An 11,605-nucleotide genomic window follows, 5' to 3' on the forward strand; every position below is an offset into this window, starting at 1 on the left:
GCTTTGTTACTAAGCTAACACTTATTGCAAACCCTGATTTGAAATACTATATAAAGGAGACATCTAGTATTGTGCAAAACTAATCTCCATACCTTACATGTGATACTAGTTTTCGTGCTAGATTCGATTCTCCTTTAACCTTTGGTTTTCTTCTTCTAAAACCCGGTTAACGACTTAAATACTTCATTGGGATTTGGAATCCAGACCAATACTAATTTTATCATAGTTGTGTGACGTACGAGTACAATCAGATTGATTGGATTGAGATTGATATCTCCGATAGGCAAGATATAAAAAGTAATCACAAACATCTTCGTATCATTTTTTGTGATTCCGAAACATCTTGTTTCGCTATCATACGATTAAGATTGTTTTGAGGTGATTGATAACTCTAGGTTGTTCTTCGGGAATATAAGACCGGATTATCAACTGGTTCTTGTTCACCTTGATTATTATCAAAAGATGGAACAAAACCTTTAGGGTTTATCTGTGGGAGACAGATTGATCCTTTGATAGACTTGTCTGTGTGAGACAGATTTATTTATTGTCAAAGCCTGCAATTTTGGGTCGTTACAACTCTTAGATGTGGATGAGATCAGCTAAGGGAATCAAGTGCGCGGTATCCTGCTGGGATCATATGCGTAGGAGCATAACTGTACCTTGGATCAGTAGGAGATTGATTGGGGTTCAACTACCGTCCAGTCCGAAGTTAGCTTGGACTAGTGTCTGTAGCGGCTTAATACAGTATATGTTCAATCTGGACTAGGTCCCGGGGTTTTTCTGCATTTTCGGTTTCCTCGTTAACAAAATTTCTGGTGTATGTGTTATTTCAATTTCCACATTATATTGTTTTATCTTTATAATTGAAATAATACAGGTTGTGCGTTAGATCATCAATTAGATTAATCCAACCTTTGGTTGTTGATTGTCATTGATTGATCCTTGGATATTGGTCTTTGGTGCCATCCAAGTTATTCCTTGCATTTGATTAGAACTCGCAGTTCCTGCTTGAGTAAATCAAATCAAGAAGAGAGATATAAACTCGTTGATATACTTTTAATTGACCGAGTCTTGTTGATTCTCTTAAAAGTATATTCGAGTTTGTCCATACAGATTGCTAAGCGAAATATTGGGTGGTGCTGTTAGACCCCCGCTTTTTCAGTTGTTAACTGGGACCGCTTCTTGAACGTTGTATAATTTGGTTCCAACAGTTAATCTACTAAATGATAATTGGTGTTTTCATTATACACTAATTATAATTGGTGTTTTCATTATACACTGCAGTTTTTAATTGGGACCCTTTCTTGGACGGAAAGCACTTCATATGCTTTGCACTATTTAGAATTGGTAATCTATTTTACATTAATATTGTGATTTTTATTTGTTTCTCTAAAGTCAGATATCAGTATCTAAATAATGAGTGTGATTTTTCATTTAACTATAAGAAGTTAGAGCCTGGAAAGAGCAGTTGAGTTGGTCCATTGATTCTTACGCAAATATAAGATTTTCTAAGAAAGACATGTCAATGCATTTTGTCGATTATATCTTCTTTGACAGGAAGCACTTCATAAGTTGTGCACTATTTAGAGTTGGTCATCTATTTTATATTATTTTTTTTGTTTTAGTACCTTCAATATCAAATATCGATACAAATGTATAACAAGTGTAATTTGGCATAATTTTTCAAAAGTATTTTCATTAAAATGATTTCTTAATCTCCAACAATTTAAACAATGCGTAATTGGTGAATGGTTTGGTTCCAACTGTTAATCTAATAAATGATAATTGGTGCTTTCATAATACAATGCAATTGTTAATTGGGACCGCTTCTTGGACTGGTGAATAATTTGGTTCCAAAAGTTAATCTACTAAATGATAATTGGTGTTTTGATTATACATTGCAGTTGTTAATTGAGACCCCTTCTTGGATGGGAAGCACTTCATATGCTTTGCACTATTTAGAGTTGGAAATCTATTTTATATTAATATCATGATCTTTGTTAGTTTCTCTAATATCAGATATCGATACATGTATAATGAGTTTGATTTTCATTTAACCATAAGAAGTTGGAGCCTGAAAGATCAGTTGAGTTGGTCCATTGATTCTTAACGCAAATATAAGATTTTCGAAGAAAGATATATCAGTGCATTTTTTTGATTATATGTTCTTTGACAGGAAGCACTTCATATATTTTTTTTTACGAGAAATAAGCAATTCATTAGATAGAAGAACTGTTTACATTGTTTTGTTCAGCCAGTACTTGACTGATAATACAATTCGGCATAATATCATTCCAATCCCTCGTAAGTTTTTCTACTCTAGCTGCTTTAGATAATATATCCGCTACCTTTTTTTTCTTCCTATGGAACATAGTAACATTTCCAAGAGTCATTATTTAAAAAAAAAAGATAATTTCAGCAATGTGATACTGGATCTTCCAAGTAGTATTGAACCTTCCTTTCATTACTGCGTCGACTATTAGTTGAGAGTCCAACTCGAAGTTCAGGTTGACAAGTCTGTTTTCCCACTTCACTGCAGCTTCCAAAGCTAGACACTCAGCATGTTCGGCATTTACTGGATCTTTAATGTAGGCACACCTTGCTGCTCTTGGTTCACCTCCAAAATTACGGATTATCAGTCCTATGCCACCAAACTTAGACAAATCATGAAAAGAGCCATCACAGTTAAAAGTAAGATAATCTACAACAAGAGGGGTCCAAGTTAAAGACTGTCTACTTATCCTGTTATCACTATTCTGTAAAGAATTAGTGAGAATTTTAACAGAAGATTGGGTTAAAGAGCTTAAAATATCTCTTGTTTTAGCAATAAACCCATGAATGTTAACATCTTTCCGATGGAACACCACCTCGCATCTCTAAATCCATATACTCCAGGCAATGGTTGCTCTTTTTACAATCTTTTCATCCGTAATAAGCCCATCGATTATTTATTTAAACCATCCAATTATCCAGTTATTAAGGTCACTGGGAACAGAAGAATTGTACCATGCTAGAGCTAACCAAGCTGTTCTTGCGAAATCACAGTGATACGTATTGATCTCTGTACATTGGTAGCTATTACTATAAAGGCGGAATTCAGAATAATAATACACGAAAAACTTAGAAAACACAACACAGGTAATGATTCAAAGAAATATATCTTCTCTAGATTATGAACAAGAAAACGTTTTACAATTCTCTCTTTGTTATGCTCACAATCTCTCTAAATAGTAGTTAACCCTAAACTGTTTCCTAAGCTTTCTTTTACAATAATCAATTGTCTCACAAACTTCTCTAGGTTTCTGTGTAAACCTTTCTTCTCTAGGTGTGTCTGTATCAAGAACACACTCACTAGATGGGTTTAGTTATGAGCTAAACATCCCTATTTATAGGCTTGGTTTGGTTCCCCAAACCTCTTAGGAATCTATTTCCTTTTGTAGGACAAATTCCTTTTTTAGGTATATTTCCTAAACTAAGAATACTGCTCAAAACAATACTCCTTGCTAAACTAGGAATTTATCCTAAACAAGGAATCCTTCCCAATATATGATTCTATCCTCAATTCGTCTTGAGGATCACTAGTTCCCAGGGAAAGGAATCCTCCCCCCCTCAATAACTTGAACTCCTTTGAAAGTTATATTTGTAGGTTAGGGAACTCGTGAGTTCCTTTCACCCTGCTAAACCATCTCTCTTTACCGGGAACTTGACCTTGACATCTTCTTAGGAAAGTCTCATTCTCTTCCTGGCGTGTATTTTTCGCTCTTCGCTCCACAATGCAATCTTCTTCGAGTGATTCTTCTCCATCAAACCACAAGTCTTCCACATGTGGCAAGATCATCTTGTCATCTCCATCATCATCTAGTAATGGTGGTTCAAACATACTTAACCTTCTTAGGTCTTCTTCTTGTTGTTTGGTTAGAACTTCCAAACAAACTCGGCTTCTCTTCAGGAGAACGTATCACAAGGAGAATGAATTTTGTACAAGCATTCACCAACCGTTTAGCCTTAGTGGCTGTAATCAAGCTTGCTCCCTCAAGTGGAGAGTCAGTAGATCGTATTACAAAAGTTCTCCCATCTTTGGTAAAGGTATACTTCTGCTCCCTCCTATGTAAAACCGCATCTCGATCCCATAAGTAAGGACTACCAATTACAACTTGACAAACATCCAATGGAACCACCTCGCATGTAACCTCGTCAATGTATGACTCATCAAAAACAAACTTGAACGTGCACTGATCTGCAACCTGTAGACCACCTTCCTTTTGAAGCCACCCTAAAGGATTGGGTTTCGGATGTTTGAAAGTTTTCAAACCCAACTTTTCTACCAAAGAATATGAAAGTAAATTCTTCTAACTTCCCGGGTCAATAACAACATCTATAAGTGTTATTTTAACCTGCATCTTAACTGTGAAGAGTCGTTCCCTAAGGTCATCTTTTAAAGGTCCTTCTTTTGCTCCTGCCATAATAGAGAGCTTTGAGTTGGGTTCCGTTAGTCCTTGGAGCATGTGTGACTAGTGTTGCCATCATGGCTTCTTTCTTATGCAACATTTTTTGGTTTTAGATTAGGATACTTAATCCAAAACATGTCGAAAATATGTCCTGTTTTTTTTTGCAATGAGTGCAAATCAAACCTTCTTTATCTTTAGACTTCCTATCCTCTTTGCTCCTTTCATCTCCTTTAGCCACGGAACCTCCAGACTTCCCCTTAGTGTTACCCTCGACATCATATTTTCTACGCATTCCTTCGATGGCATTAGCTTTTATGCTTGCTTCGGAGATAGTATCCACCGAAAACATCTTAAACTCTTTCCATCTATACTCATGGAACCCGGAAATATACTTCATATAGATAGCATGATCTTCCAAGTCTAAATCCAAAACCATAGCTTGATTCTGAAATTCTGAAGTATATTCTCACGGTTTGGTTGTATGACTGCTTCAAGCTGTACCACTTGAACCATCTCTCCTCAAGGTAGCCGATCGGATAAAACTGTTTCCTTACAACTTCCTTGAATATTTTCCACGACAATGCTCCCTTACCTAGGTTTTTCCTTTCATAAGCTTTCCACCATGTTAGAGCATGCTTTTGTAGCTTCAATGTCGCGAAATCAATCTTTTTCTTTGAACAATATTCAAAGAAAGAAAAATACGTCTCTAGACGCTTTATCCAATCATCCAATTTCTCTACATCGATACTTCCATCATAAAGTGGAATATCAATATGAAAGTCAATTTTTAGATTCTTACCATGATTCATAAACTTACCACGAGGTTTTGTTGCTTGTGTGCCTTTAGGAATCTCATATTATTCTTCCTCTTCGCTTTCTTCTTCTTCTTCCTCATCCTCTTCTTTCGAACCCCAAGATGGAGATTTCGTCTTTTTTGAAGGTTTCAGATTTAGTGTATTGGAACGAATACAAGCAACCAACTCATCCAGGGTAGTTTGAATCGTCTTCATATCCTTTTCCAACATAACCACCTTCTCGTCGGTAGTTTTTGGTTCATCAGTCTTAGACTCATCGTCAGATTTTGTCATCCTTGGCTTTCTTGTTCTTTTAACGTATTCTTGCTTTTCGAGCAACTCACCAAGATGTTTGTAGAGAGATCTAGTGAAGACCATAAACCGCAGGAATCTTCTCTAAAACAAACGAACATTGCTCTGATACCAACTTGATACGTACTGATCTCTGTACGTCGGTATCTATTACTATAAAGGCGAGATTCAGAATAATAATAGACGAGAAACTTAGAAAACAACACACAAGTAATAATTCGAAGAAATATATCTTCTCTAGATTATGAACAAGAAAACGTTTTACAATTATCTCTTTGTTACGCTCACAATTGATAGAACCAGTAGTTAACCGTAAACTGTTTGCTAAGCTTGCTTTTACAACAATAAATTGTATCACAAACTTCTCTAGGTTTCTGTGTAAACCTTTCTTCTGTAGGTGTGTCTGTATCAAGAACACACTCACTAGATGTGTTTAGTTATGAGTTAAACATCCCTATTTATAGGCTTGGTTTGGTTCCCCAAACCTCTTATAAATCTATTTCCTTTTGTAGGACTAATTCCTTTTCTAGGTATATTTCCTAAACTAAGAATACTTCTCAAAACAATACTCCTTCCTAAACTAGGAATTTATCCTAAACAAGGAATCCTTCCCAATATAGGATTCTATCCTCAATTCGTCTTGAGGATCACTAGTTCCCAGGGAAAGGAAGATACACATGTATCACACAGTGAAGGATAATATGAGTTGTTGTTTCTGCTGTACTGCAACCCATGGTATAACTTTCTTCTATATCTCTGATCGACTTGTGAAGTCTATCTCTAGTAGCTAGAGAACTAGAGAGGTGTTAGAGCATTGCTCGGTTGAACCCACCAAGCGTTGGTATGTCAAGTTTGGTTGTCATATTTTAGTGAATCAAAACTCATGTTAAGAGTCGCTTGATTATGTACTAGAGTCAACTTCGTATAGGGTAACTTGAAAGTATTAGGATATGAGACATTACAAGTATTGTGAAGTCTTGAAGATGTGAAGAATCAAGGAGCTACAACGACAACAATCACCCTTCCACTCGAGGTTAGTGATATTTGACTTGAATTGTTTCGTGCATATTGAAAAAATAATTGTGAAGCATATTTGAACTCTAGATAGACATAGTATTAAAGAATACAATACGAGGTTTATTGCTTAACCATTAAACTTTGTAGATAAGACATCGTCATAATCATTTGAATGCTATTGTGATTATGTATGGGTATGAGGTGAGGATTTCATCCTAGGGAACAATGTTTACATGTGTTCTAAGGAAGTAAGTTCATAAACTTGTTTGTGGACCGAAAAGGAAATTTCCAGGTGTTATTGGTTTTGTTATTCATTTCATATCTTATGAACAACCAATATGTGTGATAGAGTATAACCCCTCACAACTTGTTGTGTTCTTGGTAGAACTATTCACAAAGGCCTGACTTATGTATTGGCATAACTTTTATTAGTAAAACCGATCTTAAGTAATCACCTGTGGTATGATCGAATTTTGTATGTCTGACCAATTAAAAGGAAAGGGGAACCGATCCTTGTAAGGGGTGCAGTACATCAAAGGAACCGATCCTTGTATGGGGTGCAGCAAGGTTTATAGCGGAAAGGGGAACTGATCCTATGGACATGTGCAACACGTTTTTAGGCAAAGAGGAACCGATCCTATGGACCTGTGCAACACATATAAGTTAGATACCATATATATGTGGGGAACCGATCCTAGTACCTAGTCAACCGAATTTTTGGAAAGCTAATGTGACTATGCACAGTACTCACATGGAGGTAGAACCGAAACTTGTTTTGGTAGAACCGTAAACCCATGATTGTGATTGAATGTTAGTTTGATCAATCACATAGTTCTTGAAAGTCAGATGAACCAATTCTAAACTTGTTTGGAAGTGTGGAAAATCGGTTTCAAGGTTGTAAGTGTGAAAGAGAACTTACAAAGTTAAGATGTCGACAAACTTTGAACACGTGCTGTGAATGTTTATTTCTTTAATTGTTCAAAGATATTCCTTAATGACTAAGGGAAGAGAATCCAATGATCGAAACATAAGTAAGTTAAGAATCTTTTAATTAAGGTTATTAATTTCATTTTATAGGGAAATTACAGAATTAGTAATGTGCATTTACTAATTAGATTTTCCGAGAGATTTCGATCGTTATTTTTGGACAGAGCATTTCCATGAATTATGAAAACCGAATCTGTGCTTTTATGAATATCTTGAGAATATTTTCGGTTTTGGAAATTCCTTGGTGTCCAAACTTCCTTGTCTATAAATACTCGAAGTTTACCTTTCTAGCAAACTAATCCTTCGTAACAACAGATTTACTCTTTTGTTGTTGTTGCTGGTGTAGCCGCCTATTCGTAGAGGAGAGTAACCTAATTAGGCGAAATCTCTTACGACCGTTCAGTTTAAAGTCTTCTTTGGGATTGAGAATCTCTAGCGTGTACCGTTGGTGGGAATCTAGATAATTGCGGTTTATCTTTTATTTTCGATTGATTTGATTGACTAACGGTGGTTGAAATCTGATTGCACCTAGTTTGTTTATTCTTGAGAATCTTCTCTTCTGATATAAGATTCACTCAAACTAGTTCAGAGTTTCGACAGGGATCTTTAGGCTGTTGTTAGTTCTAAAGACGATCTTGTGATAATACATTGTTAACAAACTCTGTTATGTGTGTGATTGATCACAAGAGATTCAAGTGATTGTGTGCAGGTTTTTATTGAAGATTTAAGAAGATTTGAAGACAAAGAAGATATTGAAGATATGACTTGGGTTTTATAATCTTTGGTGTGCACAATACTTGTTTCGGTAAAAGAGGATCCAATTGATAATCGGTTTATCCTTGTGGTGATTGGATTGATTGATTGAGTAGATCGGCATCAAAACGATTCTTCGGATTAAAGGTGTTGTTGGCTTAATCTTAATCGATTACCTTTGGGTGATTGAATATAAGATAGATCTAAGGACCTGACGAAGGAGTTTATGTTGAGATAAACGGAAGAGCCTTTGTCCGACTCATATCACTTGGTTGAATAGAGTTGATACCAAACAGATTTGTTGTTCCTTTACTGTTTTAAATACGAACCAAAGGAACAGTTCCAAGTACGTGACTTATTTATAAGTTGGAGGCGTGGGAATACAAAATGAACTAGGTGAACTATAGGGTTAGTTACTTGGTCTCAACTATACGAAGTTAGTGTAATTTTGTGTAGCGACTTAATCCTTAGAGTTTTCAATTCTGGACTAGGTCCCGGGGTTTTTCTGCATTTGCGATTTCCTCATTAACAAAATCTTGTTGTGTCATTTACTTTTATATTCCGCATTATAATTATTTTATTATAATTAAAGTAAATTACACAAACGTTAATTCATATTTACTTGATAAGCAATCCTATTGTATTTGGTTAAGTCTGAACCTTTGTATCAAGTAAACATACTTCGTTGTTGTATTGTCTCGATCTCGTATCCATAGACGATCACACGAAGTGTGAACCGATTATTTGTATTGTCCCGAGTCAGTCCATAGACAATCACTTTCGGAGAAATTACTTATAGGTAGGAAAAGTTTTAACTTGAGGTATATTTGGGTACCCTCTCCTTTTCAAGAGGAACTTCCATAAAAATTGTTGTACTCTGGGCAAAGCTGGTAGTTTCCAAAGCTTGATCCATATACTTATCATTTCAGGGTCTGTAGGAGAATAGTTATATTTATCTTCGTATAGTTTCTTGTAGGCCGACTTGACATAAAAACATCCATTCTTTTTCAATTTCCAAACAAGTTTGTCTTTGAAGTTAGGATGTATGGAGATTTTACTGATGAGATTAACTACCTCCGGAGAGAAGAGTTGGTGATGAAGATTCATGTCCCACCCCATGGCAGAAGAGTTGAAAATATCGTTTACATGAGCGAACTGATGTGATATGTTTGGGTTAACAATAGAAGTAGGAGTTTGATGTAGCTCAGGTATCCATCTATCATACCAAGTTCGTATTCTTTCTACATTTCCCAACTGCCAACAACTATTTTCCTCGACAATTTTTAATTCAGAACTGATGCTTTTCCAACTCCATGAAGAGTCCTGTTTTTCTTCAACGTTGAAAAAATCTCCATTGCTGAAATATTTAGCTCCACGTGCTTTGAACCAAGCATCATCCTCCCTTATACGCAGCCTCCAAGCTGATTTTACGAGTATAGCTCTATTAAACAGTTGCATATCCCTGAATCCCAGACCTCCGTCATGCTTATGTCCACATAGGTTGTTATTTGAGATAAGATGCAAACCTTTGTTATTCTTCTTTCTTTTCCAGAAACTTGCTTGAGCCGAGTTTATACTGGAGATAGTAGTTTCTGGCAATTTAAAGGACGTCATATGATAAACTAGGATTGAGTTAAGGACGTTCTTCACTATCACAGTCCTACCTGCTTCTGATAAGTTTATTTCCTTCCAAACATCTAAATTTACTTTCATCTTATCCACTATATTAGAGAAAGGGACTCTCTTATTTCTGCCGATGAAGAAAGCCAAACCTAAATATTTCTCGTTGAGATTCATCTGTCTGACATTTAGAATTCCAGCCAGTTTATTACAAACATCGGGGTTCATCTTCTTGCTGAAGTAGATGGAAGACTTACTGAAGTTGATCATCTTTCTGAAGCATGCGCTGAATTCTGCAATCACCTATAGAACCTTCAAAACTTGAGTTTCATTAGCTTTGCAAAACAATAAGCAATCGTCCGCGAATAGGAGATGATTAATATTATGAGCATTTTTTTGCAATTTTACACATGTTAGCTGATTAGATTCTTCAAAGAAAAACAACTTCCTAGAAAAAGACTCCATTTCCAGAATAAATAGGTAAGGCGATAAAGGATCGCCCTGCCTAATCCCTCTGCTTGGATTGAAAGGATGACAGGGATATCCATTTAAATTACCTCTATTTGAGTAGTGCCGATACATTGGTGAATAAGCTCGCACCATTTATTGCAAAACCCAAATTTCTTCATGATATCCAGCAGAAAGGACCATTCCAATCTATCGAAGGCATTGGACATATCCACTTTTAATGCAAGAATACCTTCTTTGGCTTCAGTTCTCTTCATTGTGTGAACAATTTCTTGTACCATAATAATGTTCTCATATATTAGTCTACCAGGAACGTACGCAGCTTGCATAGGAGAAATTAGTTTTTGGATCAGGGGCTTCAATCTTCTTTGTAATATCTTGGAAATCAGCTTATAAGAAGTATTACAAAGCGCCATAGGTCTGAAATCTCCAGGATTATGGGAGGATTTAGACTTTGGAATGAGACTAAATCTTGTCATGTTAAGTTTTTTTAGAAGATAAACTGAGTGAAAAAACTCTGAACCATTTTACACACATCTTCTTTGATTGTTTTCCATTGGGTTTGGTAGAATCCGGGTGGGAAGCCATCAAGCACTTCATATATTGTGCACTATTTAAAGTTGACAACCTATTTTATATGAACATCGTTATTTTTAGTATCTCCAATACCAGAGATCGATACAACTGTATAACAAGTATGATTTTTCATTTAACCAATAGTACTAATATTGAGAATGTAATGAAGTACTTAATTTAACCAATAATACTAATATTTAAAATGTAATGAATTACATGATGATTTCAAAAGTTGGTATAATTTTTCAAAAATATTTTCTTTAAAAGGATTTCTTAATCTCCAACACTCTAAAGTCTAAACAATGCGTAATTGGTGAATAATTTGGTTCCAACTGTTAATCTACTAAATAATAATAGGTGTTTTCGTTATACACTATATAGTTATTAATTGGGACCCCTTCTTGGATGGGTGAATACTTTGGTTTCAACGGTTAAACTATTAAATGATAATTGGTGTTTTCATCATACACTGCGATTGTTAACTGAGACCCTTTCTTGGACGGGTACGGAGTGAAGCCCTGCCTCATTAATTGGGGATTAATTCTCATCGTACCAGATGCGTACACGAATACTAAGAAAAAAAATCTAATTATGCTATAGTATATATAGTTTATACTATTTTATTCTAGA

The 11,605-nt window shown here is 35.6% G+C and overlaps 1 protein-coding gene across 1 annotated transcript; it reads right to left on the reverse strand.

Annotated features, from left to right (window-relative positions):
• Window positions 1–5,305: 5,305 nt before the first annotated feature.
• On the reverse strand, window positions 5,306–10,815 carry LOC113306123. The gene is made up of 3 exons (XM_026555100.1): window positions 10,489–10,815; window positions 9,188–10,234; window positions 5,306–5,638 (listed from the first exon to the last, which is right to left on the reverse strand). Exons 1-3 carry the CDS (start codon window positions 10,813–10,815, stop codon window positions 5,306–5,308), a joined length of 1,707 nt encoding a protein of 568 aa, XP_026410885.1.
• Window positions 10,816–11,605: the final 790 nt, after the last annotated feature.

This window comes from Papaver somniferum, chromosome 8 (genome assembly GCF_003573695.1).
Source record: "Papaver somniferum cultivar HN1 chromosome 8, ASM357369v1, whole genome shotgun sequence".
Lineage (NCBI taxonomy): Eukaryota > Viridiplantae > Streptophyta > Magnoliopsida > Ranunculales > Papaveraceae > Papaver > Papaver somniferum.